This window comes from Tyto alba, unplaced genomic scaffold (genome assembly GCF_018691265.1).
Source record: "Tyto alba isolate M040663 unplaced genomic scaffold, T.alba_DEE_v4.0 Super-Scaffold_14, whole genome shotgun sequence".
Lineage (NCBI taxonomy): Eukaryota > Metazoa > Chordata > Aves > Strigiformes > Tytonidae > Tyto > Tyto alba.
The window spans coordinates 4,363,880-4,387,085 of NW_024881276.1; the positions used below are offsets into that span (position 1 = coordinate 4,363,880).

Sequence of the window (23,206 nt, forward strand, 5' to 3'; positions counted from 1 at the left end):
AGACTGTTGAAAATTTCAGTGTGTCTGGCACTTGCAGGTACAAGGACCAACACGCAGGCTTCAAACAATGGAAGCCTTGGCAATATTTAATCAAACACCTGCAGCCTTTGTCAAGGGTATGCTGCACATGAATGCAGACAACAATGCTTCTGTCTGCCAGTTGTATTTTGCCCAAGTCCTTGACTTTACATGAAAGGAAACTTAGTATTTGCTTTCTAGAAAATACTTTATTAAAACACTCACTAATTTTAGTAATGCATTTGTTCAGTAAGGCCAAGTACTTAAGTTAAATATCAATAAGCACAGGATAGAACATTTGCAGTCTTGAAGCATGGTCAGGCCCTCCTGAAGTTACAGGTAAGAAGAAATGAGCCAAAATCAAGTAAATATGTCCTTTATCTTTTTCTTTGTTGCCGTCATGATTCAGGACCTTTACTATATTTTGCAAAACCCTTTTCCTGTCTTCTCACTTCCTATCCCAGTGGCCCCAAGATTTAATCTGGTCACTTTCTGGTGCAGGTGCCATGCTTCCGTCACCCAAATGTTCTTCTAACAGTTTTTGTTAGTGTAGCTTAGGTTTCAGTTTTTCAGTTTCAGTATTTCAGTTCTCATCTGCAAAAAGAAATGCAGAGGGACAGCATGATTTCTTTTATTTGTAGTTATATGAGTTTTGTAGCACAAGGAGTTTATTCCAGTGACAACAGTTGGCCCAAATCACAGAACCACAGGGTGCTGAGCCAGGAAGACATCTCTGGAGACCTTCCAGTCCCACCCCCTGTTCCAGCAGGGTCAGCTACTGCAGGTTGCCCAGGACCGTGCTCAGCCAGGTTTTGAAAATTTTGAGTATGTGGGGAAGGTACTCTCTGCAAGAAACAACTTTCCCTGAAGCACAGAAAATATTTTAGCTGTTTCCAAGGTGCTGTTAGTGACAGTGCTTTGAAAGCTCTCTCAAGTTTGAGGAGATCTGGGACCTGTAGCTTTGCCGTTTGATGTTGGTTTGACGCTGAGGGTTGTAACCAGAAGAGAATCACCAAGAGTCCAAACCATTGCTTGGAGGGAAAGAGATCACCTCAGTTGTGGACATGCAGAATTGCAAACGGTAAGAAAACAAGTGGACTGTGGTAGACAACTCGTCAGTGGACGAGTTGTGATTAAGATGCCAAACGTTTGCTTTTATTTTCACTGTTTAATTGAAGGGACTCAGAGGAGTTATTAGAACTTTTGTAATTATTGCGTAGTTCTCTTTTACTCCTCGTTTCTGGACAAGCGGCTCAGCATTTGGCAGGAGTGTTGCCATCATGTTAATTCTCTAGCTCGGTGGTTGACTTGGTACTTCTGTATCCTTTCTGCTGATTTAGAGCTATTCATTCTGTCCTCTTATTCCTGTATCAAATCCTCCCTGGAAAACTGTGCTTATAGCTAATGTTTAGAGCCACATTGTACTTACCTACTTTCTACAGTTCAAAGTGGCAACAAAAGTTGCCCAGTGCATGGGAGGCTTTTAGACAAGCAAAATCCCCAAATTGTGCTTCAAAGTACGAGTTTTTCTTCCCCAGTAAATGGCTTGTTTTACCACGTTCTGTTAAAAAACCCTCACATGACTACACTTATTTAATCAAATAGTTTTGAGTAAGAATGTGACCTTGTTGACCTTTCTAAAATATTAAATTGCCATTTTTGAATGGAAGGAATAGTTAGTAATTCAAATATTAAAATAGATCACAGATTAGTGTAAAAACTATTTTCTAGCAGTCAGACCAGAAAGAGATTAGGCCACATAGTTGCTTAACAAATAACTTCCTGTACTGTATTTTCAAGGTTGGTGCAAATAAAGTAACTTTTCAGGGAAGAAGCTTTTGGATCGCTGTACAAAAATTAAGTATGATAGTTATTAGGATAGTCTTATGCATCTTTTTGAAGTGGAAATAAATACTTTTTTTTTGTTTACAGCAGAGGCTTAGCTGACTTTATTCCCATCAGATACATCAGTGAACACTCCAGATGTGCAGAAAGCAGACACTCCACAGATGTAAAAAATTATCTTTGTATTTTGGCTGATTTAGAGTTGTTATTTGTTTTGGGGCCATATTTATTTTAGGCAGGAAGGGGCTTCAAGCTTCTAAACAGAAATCTTACGGAAAGTTTTTTGTTTTCTCTTGCTCTGCAGAGAAAGTAAATTTGAAAAGCAGCATCTATAGGTGGGTACTTGTAGGAGGAACAGGGTTTGAAACCAACTGTGTGGGATTTAATTTCATGAGACTCCAGGCAGGGCTAATTATAAACTGCTGTTTGGCAGTGGGGAGTAAACATCCCATCTGCATTGCCTGACACAGAGGGATCTTGCCTGTAAACCTCTGCCCTGGCTGAGTGGAGAAGTACAGTTTTAAGTACATTCATCCACTCGCAGCGACTGGTTTTCATGTTCCAGGCTCTCCATTTAAAACTTTAGAAAGGCAGTTCTTACAGCAAGGTATGGAGAGCCAAGTCATCTTTCTCCCAGGTTTTTTTGTGATGAAATTGCTCCTCTTGGTTTTGCCTGCTTAGGACATGTTGGACAATAACTGTCAGAATGTGAGCTGAGCAGTAGAAGTCTTTTATTGTAGATAACTAATGCTGGTGGGGCAAAACCTGGATTGAAATCGAGTGCTGATAAGCTTAAAAAGCAATTATAAGGGATGTGATGGATTTGCTGTTATTGAAACTTGTTCATGAAACACTTTGAATATGTTGGCCTCCTGTATTTTCTGTAGCCTCTGTTATGGTTAGCTGTTGAATATATCTGCTGCTTGGCTTGTGTTTTCAGGCCCTCGGGGGGAAGGAGCACAAGACACAGGACTGTAAAATCCAGTTTCGCTGCTGGAAGTTGAAGAAGCTGCTTTTCAGTCATCTGCCCAAGAGTTTATGCCCTTGCGGCTCTCAGCATCCTCGTCCCCCAAGAGGGCTGCCAAACCTCATGTAAATTCTACAAGAGTTTAGGCCTCTTCGAGCTCAAGATTTATGCAGATTTCATGAAAATGAGCAGCTAGGCAGCAGGACAGACCCAAGTTGAGCAATCACCAACCGTATGGAATGTAACAAGAGCAAGGGCTGGCTTCTGCACCTGGGATGGGATAATCCTGGTTATACAATATGAACTGGGGGACAAGAGGCTGGAGAGCAGCCCTGCAGAAAGAGATCTGGGGGGTTGGGTTGATGGCAAGTTGAACATGAGTCAACGGTGTGCTCTGGGAGCCAAAAGGGCCAACTGTGTCCTGGGGTACATCAAGCACAGCACAAGGGTGGTGATGGTCCCACCCTACAGTGCAGTGGTGGGGCCTACCTTGAGTACTGTGTGCAGTTTTAGGTGCCTAAATGTAAGGACATAAGGTGGTTGGACTCGATGATCTTAAGGGTCTTCTCAAACCTAAATGATTCTAAGATTCTATGAAACTATTAGAGGGTGTCCAGAGGAGAGTGACCAAGATGGCAAAAAGCGTTGAGGGCAAGACTTACGAGGAGCGGCTGAGGTCACCTGGTTTGTTCAGTTTGGAGAAGAGAAGGCTGAGAGGTGACCTCATTGCTGTCTACAACTTCCTCAAGGGGGGCAGCAGAAGGGGAGGTGCTGATCTCTCTCTGGTTACCAGTGATAGGACACAAGGAAATGGAATGAAGCTGCATCAGGGGAAGTTTAGACTGGACATTAGGAAAAAACTCTTCACTGAGAGGGTGGTTGGTCAGTGGAACAGGCTCCCCAGGGAAGTGGTCACAGCAGGAAGCACATCAGAGTTCAAGGTGTGTCTGGATGACGCTCTTAGTCATATGGTTCAGTTTTAGGTAGTTCTGTGTGGAGGAAGGAGTTGGAATTGATGATCCTTACGGGTCCCTTCCAACATGAGATATTCTATGATATTATGATTGTTAGTCAGCCACTGACGGAGTGGCAGATAACATCCAGCAGCGGGACAGGACCAATCTGACCGCTGTCACCTGGTCTGTAGGCTCTACAACTGGAAGACCAGCTTCATCGAGCAGGCTCTGTGGCTCCCTGTGGTGTGCAGGGCACTAGGGAAGGAGGGAGGGGGGAATGGGAAGGGAACAAGGAGGGAGGAAGGGAGGAGAGCACCAGCATTTTTAGAAAAACGAAATTCAAGCAGTGTCTTGCTCAAGTCAGAAAGTTATGTTTGTGGTGACTCATCACAAGTCTCCTTTCCTGGTGTGTCGCCATACACGTGACTAACGGAGGAACTTTCCAAAGCTCGTGTTGGCTTCTGTAGTGGAATGTAAATATGACTAATGTAATACCATAGCAGTAAGTATCTGAGAGTGGTGATGGGTCTTTGCAAAGGACTCATATTGGTGTAGTTACTTGGGTCTCTTGAATACCCTCTAGCTCATCAGCTTTTCAAAAGCCTGTTTGCTCTTTTGTTTTACTTGCTGTTTTTTTTCCCCTCATCTGACAAACGATGCAGGTTACTGGGGATAGCCTGCTGAAGATCTGTCTCTTCATATCCTGGTATTTGAGCTACAGACATGGAAGGAAAATAGCATAGGCACTTCTGAAATGTTCCTGAATCTGCTCATGACCCTAGGAGCTCAAAATACCTGTTGTATCGTGCTTTATACACAGTATTATCTGCTTTATTTGCAATTATCTTTGCTTAGAGTATGAATGTGCTCATAAGCTCAGTTACTCTGGGTGATCCTTAAACCTTTAGAGAGTGCAGCATATTCTTGGTGACTTGCTTCTTGGATCCTGCTACTACCTTTATTCTAGTTCTGTAGTTTTATCTCTGATTGTTTCTTCCCTGAAACCAGCTGAATCCCTGGTACTGAGGCTCTCTCCTTTTGGGCTGAGTAATTATAAGCTCCATACTAAAAGCTGAGAGAGTAAAAGCAAGTGCTGTAAAGACATATGAAAGTCTGTCATGAACAGTGAAGAAACACCCAGTCTTTGCTGATAAAGCAGACTACCAGCACTTCAGAGTGCAGATTATTGCAATGAGTTTCATCAACGAGGTTTTGACATTTTCTCCTACTTTACTGAGATAAAGTATTGTGTTTGAATAGCCTGACATCTTGCTGCATGCTTGGAAAACAGAATTGTGGTTGCAGAATACTGAACAATTCATCAATACAGAACTTTTTTTTTTTTCTGTTAACCCTCAAATTTGTTTGTTGCTCTCTCAAAGCATGTCTTATGTGAAATTTGCAGTCAGCAGTCTCTTCCTAAATTATTTCTTCATTAAGATTATGTGTGAAAACAGTCCCTTAAAATAGTGTCACTGAATGCACACTTTTTTACACTGGTTTCATCCTCTTGAGGGAAACCACTGCAGCTGGAACCATTCAGAGTTCTTGGACTAAGTTTCGTGGTGGCAGTGGGAAACTCTTCAGATAGCCTCTTTTCTGCTCGAAGTAAAACTTGAGCTGCACCAAAGCATAATGTTGAATATATGTGCTTGTTTTTCCTTCTGCCACTCCTTCTAAAAATAAGTAGTGCTCTTGAAATATACCCACCAATGTAACACTCATTGACTTGGTGATATATCTTTTAACCTTGAGACAGATGGTGTTAACAGATGGTGGTGGTCCATCCTCTGGTTGCTACTCTGGTAGAGTGTTTTGAGGAGCATGCATCTTCAACAGATCCTCCTACCTGCCTTCTTAGAGTTAGACCAGCAAATATCTGATCAGGTCCTGTCTTAGGAAATCCTCCCTGGAGAACTGTAGCCTAAGAGATGTATGTACTTAAGAAAACAAACCAACCAGAATTCAAGTTTGTAGACTAACTATGCAAATACCTGTTTCAATTTCTCTTGAGTGTTTTGACCTTTCTTGCCTGTTAATATGGAGTTTTCTTGGTGTAGTCTAAACAAAGGGGGTACCTTTAGAGATAACTGAGATTTGGGTTTTAGCAGCTGCTCATTTTACTGAGATTTTTAAGATTGTATTGCAAGATGATGTAGGCTTCAGATAACCCACAAATATTTTGCATTCTGTGAAACAGTTTTTTATGAGCTAAGTATCTAAAAGAGCTTATGATCTTCACCTGGAGTGAAGAACACCAACTAAAATATCTTCTTGCTTTCTATCCAGGATCTATATCTAATTACTTTATCCAGGACATTCTAAATGCACTTTGATCATGCACCACATTAAAGCCATGAATTTCCTCTGTTTCCATGAAAAGGCCTGTCACAGACCAGGCAGTGCTACCTCCCTACTTGGCCGTGAGCAAGGTGGTACTCAGTTTGAATGTTACGGTGTGGGAATCACTGCTTAGACTTCAGATTTCAGTTTCTGCTGTAACAGTTTAGTTGACCAGACTGAAGACTAGCTTGAAGGATGTTTTCAGGAAACTGCAAGCTTGCCTTTGATTTTTTTTTTTTTTTTTTTTTTTCCAATGCCAGTTGGTGTTCCTTGCTTCCATATTAAAAAAATAAAAATGTGTCTTAGTCTCATTTCTTCTCAGGAAAAAAAAAAAAAAGGCATTATTAGTGCAGTTGTCTGAGAAGGAAAAGAGATTTCAATTCTGCCCTCAGTTGAGATGAAAGATGTCACCAAGTAGATGAGCATCTGCCATTCCTTGTAATAGACCTGTGACTTGTCCTTGTCTTAACTTGGCCTGTCATCTAAGCAGAAGGAACATTTTGCTTGTGGTTTGATTTTTGGTGTTTGTTTTTTATTCCTATCTTCAGACTTTGCAGTAGCCAATTCTTATTCTTCTTCTGCAGCTACGTTCTCAAAGGAAAAGTCAGACACATCAATGCTTTATGCATTTATCTTCTGAATTAAGGTAGCTCTGGCTGGCATTAAGTTTTGCTCTGTCTGGCTTAATAGTCAGTAGATAGAAAAAGTCTTCCACCTTCTTTGGGGCTGGAGCAGTATATCTGGACATCTTTCTCTTGAATAGCTGGTATCTACTTTCATGCCTTTTTTCTTTTTCCATGCTTCAGTGAAAGTAGGAATGATGAACTATGAGAAATATCCCAAGCAGTTGTTTTAGCTGTCCATTTATCTTACAAGCCTCTGCTGCTGAGATCACACTACTGTATTCATGCTGTGAAACCAGTTTGTATCATTAATATAGTGAGTTAGTGTGTTTGCAGTCGGCTAGGTAAGCAGCAGTAGCTCCAGCAACTGACCTAATACGGCAAGAGAGAATGTTTGTTTGCTGAGGGCTGAAAATTAAACTTAATCTACCTGGAGTGGAGAGCCCATAGTGGTGACAGTTGCATTTATCTGTCTTTTAGGAAGTTGAGGAGACTGCTCAAGATCATCTGTGCTAATAACTTAACCACCTTCATACTGTCAACCTTTGTTAGGGGAAAAGATAAGTCTTATAAACCCATGAAAATTACTTTTTAATGCCAAGGTATTAAATCCACTAACCAATCATATAACATTCATACCGGCCTTTGTGCTCCAAGGTGGTTCTTCACACTTGAATCTTGTAAATTCTTGTGAATTGGAGCTGTGCCCCTGCTCATTTTGTGGTTCAGTGAAAAGAAGGCTGGGAAAGAATATGCTGCGGATGGCACTAAAAAAAAACATGCAATAGCAGTGTCAGGAATAAAGGATTGCATGAATTATATTGACTGTAAGAATACATGTTCTGGCCCTCTAGATGCTTTCCATAGAGACAGTTTTTAGTTCTGTTCCTTTTTTTTTTTCCAAAGAGACATCTGGATAGTGGTCTGGAGAAACAGAGAAGAATGTTTGTCTTCATCCCTGACTCAAAATACTCTTCTACTCTGGTGCAGGAAGCAAAAAACATACCTCAAGATAGATCAAAGACGTGTTTATGACTGTAATGTGTTGGTTTTGAGTATCAAAAAAAGAGTGTACTTACAGTTGCTTTTCTCTTCTACAGGCAATTTTGGGGACTTCGATTTAGGAGATGCACTTGGTAATTATTACAGTCTTGAAAATTCTAGGAGGTAGGCGGGAGGTAGGCCCTTTGGACTTGTTCGTCTCTGAGTATTCCCTGTATGACCAAGCATGACACCTTCCCCACATATGGTTTGTTTAAACCTCAGTGGAACAATTCAGCTATGGGTATGTCAAAATGTTGACCACATAGAACTGAAATTTATCTTTGGGAACACTCAGGGATTCCTCTTAAGGGGAAAATGTTATGCTGTATAGACTTGATCTTGTGCTTTTCACTGTATAGACATAGGCTTACATTTGTCCTTCATGTATCTTCTGAACAGCGTATTAAATAGTATTTAAACTTCTTTTTTTCTAACCATCCATGACAGAAACTACAAGGAGGCCTCCTCCATCTCAGAAGCCGCCACCACCACCAGATTACGGTGAGATCTAATTGGCTTGTAATGCCTTTTACTGTGAAGAGAAGTGTAGTTGTACATAGTAATTTGAGAGCCTGAATTTTTCAATTTAGTGGCACACAGAGTTGTGGTATTTCTATAAAACAAAGCAGTTGCCTAACAGAAAAAGGATTTCTGCATTTTGGAGCCTTCTGCTAGTGCTTTCACAAATTTACATTGCGATTTCACAAGCTTAAAGACCCTGTGAGAATCCCTTCTGTTGGCTTTCAATCTGCATGTTTTGAGCTTGCTCACCTTGAGCTGGCCCTTGGCATGTACCGTGATCACCAAAAGCAGCGTGTAGTTTGGCAGATAATGCCTGGTAACTCTGTGGTGCTCTTCTGTGGGCCACTGTTGAAGGAGCATGTCGTTATGTTCTTGGTGAAAACATTGTGGGGTGCATTTTGTGTAAAAAATAGTCTAAAACTACTTCAGTTTTTACATTACATTTAAATTTCCCTTCTTTCTTCATAGATGATTTAGACTTGGAGCATGCTCTTCTGCCTGGTACGTATCATGTTTTCCTAGATACTGCTCAGTATACTTCATGCAATGTCTATCCATCCTTTATTACCTAAATGTAGTAAGGGCACCGAGTTGATTAAGGTAAGAGACTTCAGGCAAAAGTCATTGCAGTCTAGTTATGTTTATTTACCTTAATTTTTAAGGGTCTGGACCAGAAAAACTGTATGTATTTCACTAATAACTTAGCCAAGCCCTACTTGTTTCATTGCTGTGTCTTCACTAGATGGCACTAATTCCATCAGGTATTACATATGGAAGTAGTTTTTAAATCTGAAGTAATCTCTTTCTATCCAGGAAATAATTTTAGTGGCATAAGGAAACTTCAAATTGTTTGAAATAATATGAAGAAAGGTGCTCTTTCTAATGCAGTTCTGCAGTGTGGGCAGCAGTAGAAATTGCAGGATTCTTTTCACTCAACCAGTAGAAAGTACATCCAGTGAGGCAGATAATGCACTGTAGCTTTTTGAGTACTGTCACTAGAACTGTTGCAGTACAGACAGCTTTCCTAACACAGGGCCTACAGCTGCAGGACAGTAGCACTGTTGGCAGCTCTGTTTAATTTAGCCCTTTGAAGTTTTGTCTCTCTTAATGCAATCTGTTTCCAACTGCTGACAATTTTGAAAACAGAGTTGACTAATTAAGAAACAGTTGGTTGAATGAATTGGATGGTTCAGGTGAGTGAAGAGAGAGGATCCTTTATAGGATGGCAAGCCTAAGTTGGGGTCTTAGAACTGTACTCTGGAGGTGCCTGCCTCTTTACTGTGAATACACAGAGAGCCTAAGGAGACCTGATCTGAGATGTGCTAGAGCTGATCTGGGAGGAGGCAAGACCATGAAACATCAAGGGGAAGTAGCATACAGAAGAAATGGGCCACTAGACGGGATCAGCTGTTGGTGAAAACAGTTTTAGAAAACCACTGCTGGTGTGTTAATCTGATTTGGGCAACAAAGACTGTGAACAAACAGTATAGAGATAATTACTATGATCTCTTATTCTTCTGTTTCGTGGCAAGCTAAATGAAGTGTCATTGTGGGGACCGTATTTCTAGTTCTGCTGTGTGTATCTTGTCCTTTTTTTTTCTTTTTTTTTTTTTTTTTTTTCCCTGAAGCGAGATACCAACCCTTACCGTTGGTTAAAATCTGGTAGTTTTAAAAGAAGAAACAGCCAAGTAATCTGTACCTGGTAGAAAAATTTAAGGAAGTTCAGCATTTGAAATCAGATGTGCAAACTAAAATGCTGCATAACACTTCATGAGTTCTCCTATATATGTTGTTATAGCAAGGGTCTGACGTACAGGTTAATGTAGCAGAGACACTGTTAATTGCATTAGTGTTTAAAATAAACAAATACAGCGTTAGCAAATGAAAGGAAACTGATATGGAGAAGATTTGATAGCGTTTTTTAGGTCAGATAGTCATTCAAGGTCACTCTGGTTTTGGTCTCTTCACGCTAATAACTTTGCTCACTTTATCTCTGTTTGTCTACAGATGATCCCAAGCCAGGTCCACCATCAAATCCTAGAGACACTGGTAAGACTGACCTAACAGGAATTTCTGAACAGTAGAAAAGTATTTGTTAATCTTTCCCAGTCCCTTTCAACATCACTGTATTGTAGCTCACTTTTGATATCGTAAACTTTTTCTTTTTTTTTTTCTATATCTCTCTTTTGTGTGTAGATAACCCCAAGCCAGGTCCGCCTGCACATCCTAAAGACACTGGTAAGGCTTCTAGCACAAACTCGTGAATTGTGTCATGGTTTTAGAATCTCAGTTAAAGTTCTTATAACTAGTCCTTGTGAATTGGCTGTTATGTATGTCAGATGTTGCACTGGATAAACGCTGAGGACTGAGGAAAAGCTGTCTTGCAAATAAGCTTTGCAGAAGTCTTGAAACTCCATAACAAACCTGTCGAGTCACTTTCACTTAAAAGTGGGATGATGTGGGGAGGAGGAAGGATGGAACAGAGTGTGTGTGCTTGGGGCAATGCTGTTCTTGGCTGGTGGAGCCACCTGTGTATTGGATGAGTCCTTTCACCTTTACACACTGAATCCCTGCTACTCGGACTGAAAAGTAAGTAGAAACTATCTGATCTGTATTCTTAAAGCATCTAAATTAGAGGTAAAGCTCAAAGTTAAAGGGTTGGGGGTTTTTTAGGATTTTTTTTTTAAAGGCTCATTTAAGAAATACAATTCTTTTGTGTTTGAAAGGTAGGCTTAAAATACATGTCCTTCCCTGCTTATTGTGCTTTAGAGGTCTTCTCTGTCTTTGACTCAGAGCAAGACAGATTCACATGGATGCAGCTGTGATGATGTCATTATCCATGAATGTGGTGGTAGAGAGTCCTTACCTGGAATGCAAGCCCTGGTTCTTCTTCCTTTCCCTGCCTGATTCACAGCAGATATTTGAATTCAAGTCTTGCATGCTTCAGTACAGTGTTTTTGGCACTCAGCTAAAACATCTTCTGATGCAATGCTTTTAGTTTTGGTGCTTGAAACAGACTTGCTTTGCAAAAACTAAAGATTCATTTCATTTGGCAGCAGAGGGAAGGAGGAGAACTCAGGCCCCATGAGGTAGGGTGCAGTGGAAATGCAGAGGGACTGGTTCGATGTGAGGGAATTACATTTTGATTTTCCCATTGTCATGCAAATACTGCAGCCACTGGTCTGTGGCATGCTGAACAATTTTTTTTTCCTCTAGCTGCTGTGTTATAAGGTGCAAAAGACTAGTTGTGATTTAGAAACCCAACTCTGCAGAAACATTCACAGCTGCAGCTTTCAAAAGAAATAGTCCTTTCCTGTCCGTGTCCTTTCTCTGCTTTAACAGGATAATGAGACTTGGGCTGTTCCAGTTAAGTAGCTTACAGGGTTTCTTGCTTTCTTAGCCTATGACTTGTGCAGTACTACCTGCTCGTGGACACTGACTTCTCTCAGTTGTTCAGGAAGTCCAGAGGAAGCAGTGCTGCTATCAAACTGTATAGCACAGAGCTGAAAGGGCTTGAGATTAGGGGGCCTTTTGAAACGTGAACATGTTGTGACTAAGATGCTGAGCCTAAAACCACCGTGAACTCAGCTGAACGATCTAGAGGAAACTTCCATGTCATTATATGCCTTGAGGTGGTTTTTTCACTGAACTTAAAACATGTAAGATAATATTATTTTTTATAGGCAACCTTGATGATTCAGATCTGTACAATGACAATTTACCAAAAGGAGGAGGTGATGGTAGTGGCAGCAATGGTAAGACAGTAGGTTGTGCTTTGTGTTGATTCTATGGCTACCTGAGCTTTTGATAAAAGCTTGCTCATAAGCTGGTTAACATGGTCTAAAGTGTAACACCTGCAGTTCTGGTATCTGGAATTTAAGAGCACACCTTCCAGTTCAAAAGCAATGTGTTCTGTCTCTGCCAAAAACGCCTAGATAATTAAGAAATAAAACTTGTCTAGAGGTAAAGCCTTCAGTGATTTTTACTGCTGTGCTAAGAAAGACAGGGTTTAAACATGGATGTGAATGTGAAACTTATTTCAAAATTCACTGCAAATATAGCTCTTAAAGGCATTCAGGTGTTATTTTCAGATCTTCCACGACATACTCTAAGTTTCTTTCAGCTCTTTATTTTAGGAAGCCTAGGGGTGGGCCAGAAGAGAGTTCGCCATGTGTTCGCAAAGATTTCATGTCCCACAGGATGAACTAATCCTTAGACTTCCAAGTGACGTAGGGTGTATCTACCCTGAGCAGTATAAAACCATTTCATAGCTTACCAGACTCTTTGATTAATCTGCCATGTCTAATTGTTACGACGCTGCTCGGTGCAGAGATGGTCACTGGGGCCAAGCTTCAGTAATGGTCATCATTACAATGGGTTTAGTCATCCCTGCGTGCATTACTGCAACTCTGCTATTTCCAGATCAGAGTTAGCTTAAGTACCTTGATGTGGTGTTGAGAGATGCCTCTGGTTACTGACTTATTCAGAGAGTTGCCCTAGACAGAGATTACCGATGCGAATTTTTGGGGAAGCTTTCACCTTCTAAGGTTCCTTTGAGGCAGTAACTCAAAAATTGACAGGTGCAAGAAGCATCTGTTGAGAGTTGTGCGGTGTTTTCGTCTGCACGGATTCCTGCTTCAGTGGTACAACTTGCACAATGACAAATAAGGATAGTAATTACAGAACTTCTGCCTTGTTTGCTAAGAGAATTGCGAAGGCATTTAGTAAATTCAGCTGGGATTTTAGGAAAAGGTAGCTGGTTTCATGAGAATACAGTTGAACGCTACCCTGAAATTATATGCTGTTCCTCTCCACTGGGTATTTGGTGGTGGTGAGCGAATTAATTAAACCAGAATTCACAGGTGTGCTGTGCTCATTTTGTAGAAGTGCTGAGCACCCAAGGCTGAAGTTGACACTACCACGAGCTGTGCTTTGAAAACAGAAATTTTGAGTGCCAGAACTTAGTATTATATGGATATAATAGATGGTTTGTAATTTTGCATGATTAACTGACGAAAAGGTTGTCAATTATGATATGACTGGTTTTTTAGACATGTAAAATCTAAACCTTCTGTTCATTTTTACAGAACGAAAGGGCCCAAGTCCAAATAATGGCAAAGCAACTGATGGTAAGTACATAAATTTATGTGTATGGTGGTGTCTTCATGTCTGAAGCTTGTTTTCTGGGTTTTTCTGTATTGCTAATATTCTGCTAGAGCGGTCAGTTCTGGTAGTGGGTTTCAGCTTAAAACCTTCTGTGGAGTCTAGAATTCTTACTTTCAAGCTCTGCTTTCATAATTCTTTAAAATCTCTATGTTGCAAATGACTCAAAAGTGCCAAGGTCTCAGAGATGCTGGTGCAGTGATTGCATACATACAATTTAGATTTGGCTATGAAAAGGTAGTTTTTTTAATTAGCGGAATTTACAACAGGCATGCTTAAGTTGCTTAACAACCGGCATTGCTAAGAAATCAATGGTTATAAAATTTGAGGATTCACTTTTCATTATTCACTGAGACAGTTGATTACTACAGTTTCATGCAATAATTTCAGTTTATTGGTTTTTGGAAGTGTTCACAGGGATCACTTTGAGACAATACAATTTTGATGTTGCTTGTAATAATGAAAAAAGGAAACAAGCCTCATTTTTTTTTTTTTTTTTTTTCACAGATTCTCAGGGAGCAATAGCTGGAATTGTAAGTGCTGTGGTTGCTACTGTAATTGGAGCAGTATCTAGTTTCATTGCTTATCAGAAGAAGAAACTCTGTTTCAAACAAAGCGGTAAGAATTCTAAATTAGTCTTGTTTTACGTGGCGGCTAGAAATTGATCTTACGCATAAGACAGCCTTAATAGCACAGTGAATTTGTGCTCACAGAGGGTAACCACTCTTACTAGTCATCTAAGACAGGGTGTCCGAAAAATGCCTTGCCCAAAATTTAGACTTTCAGAAGCAGACAGACTTAAGGCTTTGCATTTCTTAAAATAAAAGCACTTCCTGCTAAAGAGTAAGCAGGAGAGTCTGCAAGAAGACATTTCTTTAAGGAAAGTTGAGTGGAGTTGGGGATTAGAGACTATTTTCATGATGAAAAATACTTTGTCATTTCTAATTTTATAAATCTTGCCTTTGTGTCTTCACAAGACACTCTACATATTAGTTTTCTGACAACTACCCAAATGTTCATCCCCAAATAATTCTTTCTTCTGCAGTTGTCTATTGCATTTCATCTGCTTCCTTTCTACCTAAATAAGATATAATTTGGATCAGAGAATTTCAGGAGTACTGTGGGTGATAGGGGGGGCAGAAGCTTTGGTTTTGTCCTTTCCAGTCATTCTGACCGGTTGGTAAAGAGAGATGGTAGAACAGCCATCCGGCCTGGCACTTAGGTTTTGTAATTTGGGAAGTCTGGGAACTGAGTAACACCTCCCATGCACATTCAAATTAACATGCAGGCAACACGTGGGCAACTCAACTGTTATCAGTAGCCCAGTTTCTTCAGTGCCGTTTCTTCTTTCAAATTCTCTCTATTAATCAACAACTTTGAAGATAATAAAATCTGAATGATAAACATCTGTTTGTTCCCCAGCAGATGAAGAGAATGTGAATATGGACAGCCATCGGGGAGCACAATCTGAGCCACCTGGTAAGAGGAGAACCTAGATAGAAGATCAACTTTTTGCTGGAGATCCAATTAAATACACGTTATTGATACCTATCTTAGTGGAGAAAATTACACTGTTTTGTTTTCAATTTGTTTTAAAAAAAAAAATGTTTGTAATTCTCATGACAATTAATTCAGAACTGATTCAAGATTTCAGTTCTGATAATATGGCCACTCTTCTCCAGTTTTTTATTCTTTGGACAGATTGGTTTATTACCTTGAGGAGTCCTTGAAATGCAGGAGCTTAGAGAAAGTAAAGAATTGGATTTTCTCTGCGAAAGTATTATTGAAGAGAATTTATTAAAACAGAAGCCTGCTCCTTCAGTATGATACATAACAGCAATTAGCTGGCAGGTGTTTTATTAGTGTATGTTGTGTCTGGTTGGAATCTGATACCTTTTTTTGATTGTAAACCCATATAGAAATCTGCGAGAATGTATATTAAAACATGTTAATAGTGTTTGGGCAGAGATGAAACTACACTGGAGGGAAGGAGGACTGAACTTACTAGCATGTTATTGTAACCAAAACATTCTCTGTTGTGAAGAGAGAATGATTCTTGTATGAAAGAATCATCAAATAATAAACCTTTCTACAATGGTGACAGCTGTGGAAGGATCTCTTAAAGCAACAAAAGCCCTCACGACCTCACTCTTCTTGGTGTGGTTGTCTAGGGTACTTGGCTGATGGAACAGGTGGTTAACTCCAGGAAAGCCATGGAGAGATCTGGAGGAAACAGTATAGGGGAAAACTTGCCCTTCTAGCCCTTGTGACAGGTCAACAAAGGAAGAAGCAGTGCAACCTCATGCTGAAATTTGTTGAGTGTCTTTGAAACACTGAATGTTAAATTCCCAAAGCAGTATAAATTTGCAGTATATTCTTCTGTGGGCTTAATCTAAAACCCGCAGAACTAGTTCTGGTTTTTTATACTTAAAAAAAAAAAAAAAAATCATACTGTATTTTTCTCGGGTGTTTCATCAGTTTGCTAAAAACTTCCTTCTGGCTCATGATCCTCTTTATAGACATTTTTCCTTTAAGCTGTTAAATACATAAAACTCTCAAGGAGAAAACATTTTCTTGTGACTGGCTGTTGAAGTCCAAACTGGAGATAGGCAGATATCCTCAATTCAGCTGCGCATTAGTGAAGCAAGCAGTATTGATCAAAGACCTCTACCAGTTAACATAGGAGTTGGAGTCAGGATATACTAAAATTCTGGCCAAGATTCACCAGAACTGCGGTGTGAAATGCATCAGATAATGGATACTTTATTTTAACCAATAAAATCAAACTTGGGAAGTTATCGTAAATGATTATTCCTGCCTACCTATTGATGTCCCACTGCATCCCAGATTTCATACCTCTATTATATTTTGCAGGCAAGCATGAGCATGTTTTGAGCCAAGAAACCGGGCAACCATGGCTGGCATGGTGCTACTCCTGATCTCAATTCTAGGAATCAGCAGGCATTAGCTCTGCTTTTGGTCATACAGTGTTAATGGACCTACATGGCTCCTAGTTAGAATCAGTCTTGCATTAAGCTGGGTCAGACAGCATGGCAGAATAGGTTTGCATTTTTTAAATTTTATGTAGACTTATCTTTGACTTCCTGAAAAGGTAGATAACCTAGGCTAGCTCTTTGTTTCAAAACCCCACTTTTTCTATCAGTTATGTCAGGCTGTACTCCATTTTTGCATCTGCAGAACTGCAAGTCTGAAACTGCATGTTGGATTATGCTGCATGGATCTAGTAGGATATGGTTATTTGAGTGAGAAATCCAGGGTGTAATATCCCTTGCTATGCAGGGTACTGGCTTCACAGAATCAAGCCTCTGCTTACCTGAATTTATCCCACAGTTTCAAATGCCTACTGGAAAAGTCTGTTGTCCGCATGTACTGTTACATAGTAATACATAACTTACAATGTTTACTAATTTCAGGCACTAATCTTGAGTTGTTTTTCACTTTTTAGTGCAGCGAACACTTCTGGAGAACTAAATGAAAGAAAACACAATGAAGAACAGATCATTGAAACTGGATAGAGAGCCTACATTCTGCCTGACAAAACAAAACAAAAACAAAACAAAACAAAAAAAAAGAAACAAAAAACCATAATGTAAACAACAGAGTCTGAAGTTGCACGAGAAAAGAGTTCTTGCTTGAAACAGCTTTGGGGGTGTGACTTAGACCTGTATTTGTGTATGGTTAGCCCTGTGAAGCGTTGTTGCACACCAATATATGGCCTTAATGACAGGAGTGTAGAAGTATGTTGTGCCTTTACGTTCTTTCCTTTACTCCTCTGACAAATGGGTGTATCTCAAGTGCAGTTGGTATGTTTAACTTTTCCTTACCTCTCCAAAAACAATAAGCAATTAATGTTTTGCTGTGCCATTGCTTTCTGGCAGTGCAAACATATTTTTTTTTTTTAATATCCTGTATGCAGTGGGTGTACCAGCCAAACAACATGGTATGTGTTGTGGTCACCTGAAAGCAGATGGCTCACCGTGTGTGGGTAATCGATCTGGGCGTGGGTGCTGCTGATACAATCTGTGTAGCTGCCTGGGTCAGCCACCAGGGAAGAGATACTTGAGCATCCAAGAAACAAAAATTCAGTTTTTTTTTTTCATTTTTTTTTTCGTTGCATCTGTCTGGTACAGATTCAGAACACTCAAACTAGTGCCTTCATCCTTTCTGGCTCTTCCAGCTTAGCAAGTACTGAGCTGGTCAGTTGTGGAAAAGCCTGATTTGCAAATCAGAACCATAATTGGATTTTGTACATCCGGTGAGATTGATGTTCAGCACATTTCTCAAAATGGTTGAGGATGAAGTATTGGGGAGCAGGGATTAACATCTTCAGTCTTCCATAACCAAAAAATTAACAGAAAATAACGTTGTATTCAGGAGGCTTATCACATGCATTTAAAAGACAGAAACAGTGCTACAATTTGAAAGTACATAATAGCAAGACTGACCAGAACAACCCAGCCTCACACCACAAGCATCCATTGAACAGTAGAAATAGCATTTGTGTGAAGAATGCTTTTGGACCTGTGAAGGATTGCCTTCAGGATGAGGACCCATGGTTGCACCCTCCGCTGAAAACACTTGTGAGCTTTTCTGTGGCTTTTGAAAGCCACAGGAAGGTTTCAAGGATCTGTGGAAACATGGAAAACTGCAACTCACTTAACAGTTAAAGGACTAGTCTGGAATAATAACTAGTTCTGTCTGGAAGGAATAGTCTGACTGGTTCTGTTGGCTTTCATTCTAATTGTTTTCAATTTTCATGCAATTTTACAATATGTGTCTTACTAATGTGCTTCAGCCACCTGGCAGAGTTCTACAGGAAGATGACATATCATGGAAAATCTTAGAAGTCATTATGAATTTGGATATTAAACATGTAAATATATCTGTACATTCAGATATGAATGTATGCCAAGGATAATTCATTTAAGAATTTCTTGTACATGTTTCTTAGCTTGCAACAAAGCTTTACACAGATTTTTAGTATTTTGTTATGGAATTAATTTGTAAACCTCTTTTTGCCCCATTTCTGCTTTTAGTATAAAAGTGCTAAAACCTGTAAGTGTGTTTGAGGGTGGAAAAGTGATTTTTATATAAACATTTGATCTATGTAAATACAAAGAAATGAAGCGTACTGCTTACCTGCATGATTAAACAGGTATCTCATATGAATGCCAAGTGTAGAGGAAGCAGAAAGAAGCTAGTGATTGTTAGGGATAGAATGGCAGGGGAAGCTCAAACTAGATTTTAGCTAACCAGACTTTTGAATCCTCCTTCAGCTTTTGCAAGCTTAAAAATTACTTATTAAAACTTCCTATCAACATTGTGATTTTTCTAAAAATAAATTTTAAAAAATGACAAAGAAAATGTTTATGTATTTTCCTTCCTAGTAGCTCTAGAACTACAAAAATTTTGGTGCTCTACCAGAGAAGCAGCCTTCAGAGGGAGTTTGTCTTCCTGCTCCGTCAGCAATTCAGGTTTATTTCTTACAGATGTTTTGATCGTTTTAGAAGGAAGTTGGCCGGTAGCCACAAGGCTGTGAGCTGCTTTCACAGGGTGCTTATGGGTGCGAAGTGCAGAGAAGACTTGTAGCTTGCCGGTGTTTGCGTCGCACGATCTTCCTGCAGCTGTCATCACAGCCCTTAGGAGCAGACACCTTTGCAGGGCCGTGTGTCACTGTCTCACCTTCTGATATGAGGGGACCCTAACTAAATGAGGGTTGCCAAGTGACTAAATAGTGAGAAATGTACTGATTTTTATTTTATTTTTTTTTATTTTTTTTATTTTTTTTTTTCAGTCTAAACAGGCATAGATTGATGCATAAAATTTGGGCGCAGCTATGCTCCACAAAGCAGGAAAACCTAAAGCTGATGGTTGGAGGGAATGGCTGTTGTAATGCTGATTTCAACAGCTCTCGTCTCCTCTGGCTTTGCCCGGTTATGGATTCACAAGCTGGAGTTGTGAGAGAAGGAGGAGAGACTGGCTGCTGCCACCTGCAGAGAAAAGGTTAAAGAGAAGGCTTGACATTTCAGGCTGTTTCTGGCGTGGTGAGCAAGAAACTGCCAATTTATGGGTTGCTGTTACTTATCTGTGGATAAAACGTAGCAGTTAACTTTATTTTTCAGTTATCTGGGTATTAATTGCCGCCTTGCTCTTTGCCTCACCTATCCATGGAGAGTCTGCTCTTGTGAATTCTGAGCTCAACTGTTCTTGCGTTGCGTAACTAAATATCCAAATTCCTTATTTCTCACATTCGTTGGGTCAAGAAACATTACCTGTCAGCAATTATTCTTCACCCCACTGAAGAGTTTTAATGGTTATCTCCCACGGATCAGCTGCTGCCCATTGTGGCCTTATGGGCTGTCAGTGACTTTCAGATCCCAACCTGGGAGTTCACGTTCTAGTTTCCATACAGGTTTCAATCAGACTCTGCAGTGGCATGAAAAATTTACTGTCCTTTCCAGGCCCAAGCTGCAAGTTCACTCCTGGTGAGGTACTTTCACCATTAAGCTGAGTTTAAATGGATGGCGACAAAGAGCTCTGACCTGGTCCTGTGGCACACCTTCAGTTCTGTTTTTTCTCCAGTCTACCCCCTTTGAGGAGGAGTTGCCTTCAGTCATAAGAAGGAAAAAGCAAAGCAGGATCTTCTTCTTGTAGAATAGCACGTCGCTTTAGCTTCTGCGTGGGAGCTGAGGGAGCAGTTCAGTTCATCCTAACTCTCAGTGAAACGACTGCTTGAAAAATGTTTTGATGGTTTTCAAATGTCATGTCCGTTTCAAATACTTACCGAAACTTACCCAAACGAATTCATCTGGCTGTGGAAATGAAAGCAGGCGATTCTTAAACATAAAATTTGGCAGGTTTTTACTGTAGCTCCTATTCATGCTCATTTCAATATCTGTGCCAAATTTTGAATGCTAAGGAAAACTTTTTAGTGTGCTCAGCTTTCAGCGTGCCTTGGTCTGAATTACACTCCCAATTGTGCATTTCAGTGTTTTTCTCTCTATTTATTTTAGAGCACTATCTGAACTGTACGATTTGTGTTTTTCACTTGAAAAGTTTATGAAACAAACCTTAACTTTTGCATGAACTGAAAAGGTTTTCTTTTTGCTCTTTTACGCTACACAGATATAAAAGACACATTTGGAGGAAAGCGAAGAGATGATTAGGAATAGGAAAAGGACTTGAATGGAGAAAAAATATATTTTTTTCAACCCCCTCCATTTGGAGTACTTTAAGAACCAAAAGAACAAACTACTAAAATGCATGTTCCTCTATCTGCTTGTGAAAAACCACTGAAGTTTTAGGTAGCAGGTAGTAATTGTATTCTTCCATTGCCAAGAAATTGTATCACTGATTCACTTGTGTATTTGGCTTATATTTAAATCAATGTCTAACATCATCAAATGTTTTGATATTTTAATTAAAATCCTTCAATTTTTATGGCAAAAGATGAATACTGTAGGATATTAGTGTCTTTCCCCAGTAGCTGTAGTGTATAATTTGGTTCTTTCATCTCTGATAGAGTCCTAGATACATCAGGTGACTTGTGCCAAAGAGAGCAATGTCCAACCTCTGCTCACAGGAAGGATGGGGCTGCATCTGTGGTGAGTTGTGACTGCCCCCTTCTCTCTTAGCTTGTCTCATCAGACAGAAGCCTGATGGGCTAAAAGTATGTGGTGCAGAGAATAGGCAGACACACTGGCTCCATTTCTCCACCCCTTTGCTATTTTTTTAATACATGTTCTTTTCTTCAAAGAACACGTCAAAGAATTAGGCAAGTCATCCACCTTGTCAGGTGAATATTAGAACTTTGTTTTCCTTTTAAATAGAAAAAGTTGGGCCAGTGATTTCTCAAAGCGCTAAAACTGCAGTTTACGGTCAGGTGTAAGGCCTTATATTTGTTTTTAATATATAATATTGTTTACTTGATGTCTTGGGCAAACAGTTGCACATCTTTGACACAAAGAGATAAGATTAAAAAGTTCCTGCAATGCCCCCAAGAACAGAAATGGGATAAGTATTCGAAACATCCCAACTCCAGCACTAGGTCCACTCCTTCCTATGCCTGCTTCGTATGGTTTTTATTTAGCTAGAGAGAGCAGTAGCTGGTTTTAGAAGAACTGCACAAGGGATAGCATCATCTCCAAAATTAAGCTGAGAATATTCAATATCCCAATGAACTAGTAGGCGAGAGAACGTATTTTGGGAAGACTTCACTTACAAGAACAACTGTTCTGAAGCAAAGCTACTAAATATTTGTAAGCTGTTCAGACTTGCCTGGGACTGGTACACAGCCTTGCTATCTTTCCTGTTCCCTTCAGGCACATTCATCACTGATACAAAGATTAGCACGTGTGTGCCTGCTTTTGTTATTCTGGAGAAAATATAAACAGTGGATTTATGGGATTGCTCACGTCATGGTGTAATTCTTGTTTTAACCGCCTGACAAAGTTAAAACTGAATGTCCTTCACTCTTCTGAGATTGAGCAATTGGCCCTGACGAGGAGAATGATGATACATAAATTGAGGCTCAGAGCTTCTATCACTAGCTTTAAAATAGTTAAGTCATGTGATAGAATAAGCCAGGCCTTTATAAACCATTCTACTGGTTCAAATTTGGGGGGTTCAGAGCTGACCTACCTGAACATTAAACTTCTTGAAGATCCAATATCACTGGGTTCTACCATTCCAGTTTCTGTTGTTGCACCCATATTCTTTTTTTTTTTTTTTTTTTTTTTTGTTGTTGTTGTATTTAGCATAAACCCGTGAATTCAGCGCACACGCCGTGTTGTCCATTCTAGGTAACTGGACCGAAACGCACGTGTTGTTCAGCCCGTGGCCCCCAGCAGACTGAATCACCCAGCAACACCCCAAGCCCACGGCGCGGCCATTCCCCGTAGCGCAGTCCCGGCGGTATTTGCTGCCCCAGCCGAGTCAGCGTGGGCAAAAACACCTGCAGCTTTGCCCCCCCCCCAGCAAAAGGGAGGATGCACACCCGTCTCCTTGCTGGCGCCGAGCACCAGCGTGACCGGTGGCACTCCAGTCCAAGAGACAAGCGCGCCGGCATAGGTGGTTGCTCGAGAAAGGCTGTGACAAAACTGAATTTACATCACGTCGGCGATTTTCAAGCGTGTTCGTGGACGGATGGGTGCGTGATGCCTGTTCATTTCCCAAAGCTTTGTGTTCTCACGCTCAGCACTAGCTGAGATCTCTCTCCACGCAGGATATGCATGCGTATTTATATTTAAAAACGCATCTGCAGCAATGGAAAAAGTCACGACAGACAACAGTTACCTTGCAAAGACAAGCATCCACCAGGGAGCTGAGCGTGCTTCAGTTCAGTAGTCCGACATCGCATTTCAAGCTTATAAATTTTTTTTTATTTTTTTTGTCATTCTTCTCTAGACAACTCCCCAGTCTCTGCAAAACAGATTCTTGGCCTCCACTTACCTAATGCAGCGGCCTGAGCTGGCGGTTCGGGCTCTGACAGGATTGCCTTTATCAGCAGTCACGGGCTCCGCCGAAAAACGAGCAGGGAAGCAGCGCTTGGAGGACAGAGTATATCTGAGAGATTTTTTTTCAAGTAAGCTTCAGAGAAGGCCTGTCTCCTCTCGCAAGCTGCTTGAGCTCCCCAGCACCACACCCTGCTTTGAAGGCGAGGATGTCAAACAGGTTGGCTTTCCCTCGGGGAAGGAGGTGGATTC

General features: G+C 40.4%; 1 protein-coding gene and 1 long non-coding RNA gene across 4 annotated transcripts in view; one reads left to right on the plus strand and one right to left on the minus strand.

Annotated features, from left to right (window-relative positions):
• Nucleotides 1–18,861, plus strand: part of LOC104359649 (CD99 molecule (Xg blood group)) — a 32,175-nt gene extending 13,314 nt beyond the window's left edge. The window contains exons 2-11 of one of the 3 annotated variants that reach the window (XM_042788348.1): nucleotides 7,853–7,888; nucleotides 8,244–8,297; nucleotides 8,787–8,819; nucleotides 10,326–10,367; nucleotides 10,515–10,556; nucleotides 12,002–12,073; nucleotides 13,406–13,447; nucleotides 13,989–14,099; nucleotides 14,907–14,960; nucleotides 16,948–18,861. In XM_042788348.1, coding sequence (XP_042644282.1) covers nucleotides 7,853–7,888; nucleotides 8,244–8,297; nucleotides 8,787–8,819; nucleotides 10,326–10,367; nucleotides 10,515–10,556; nucleotides 12,002–12,073; nucleotides 13,406–13,447; nucleotides 13,989–14,099; nucleotides 14,907–14,960; nucleotides 16,948–16,973 — 512 coding nt within the window. In that variant the 3' untranslated portion in view covers nucleotides 16,974–18,861. Of the gene's footprint in view, nucleotides 1–7,852; nucleotides 7,889–8,243; nucleotides 8,298–8,786; nucleotides 8,820–10,325; nucleotides 10,368–10,514; nucleotides 10,557–12,001; nucleotides 12,074–13,405; nucleotides 13,448–13,988; nucleotides 14,100–14,903; nucleotides 14,961–16,947 lie in introns of all 3 variants that reach the window. The other 2 variants (XM_042788347.1, XM_042788349.1) reach the window with 2 other exon arrangements.
• On the minus strand, nucleotides 249–23,151 carry LOC116963446. Its single transcript, XR_004408174.2, has 3 exons — nucleotides 22,953–23,151; nucleotides 7,392–7,519; nucleotides 249–612 (listed from the first exon to the last, which is right to left on the minus strand). It is a non-coding gene; the product is annotated as an uncharacterized LOC116963446 (long non-coding RNA).
• Between the last annotated feature and the right edge of the window lie 55 nt (nucleotides 23,152–23,206).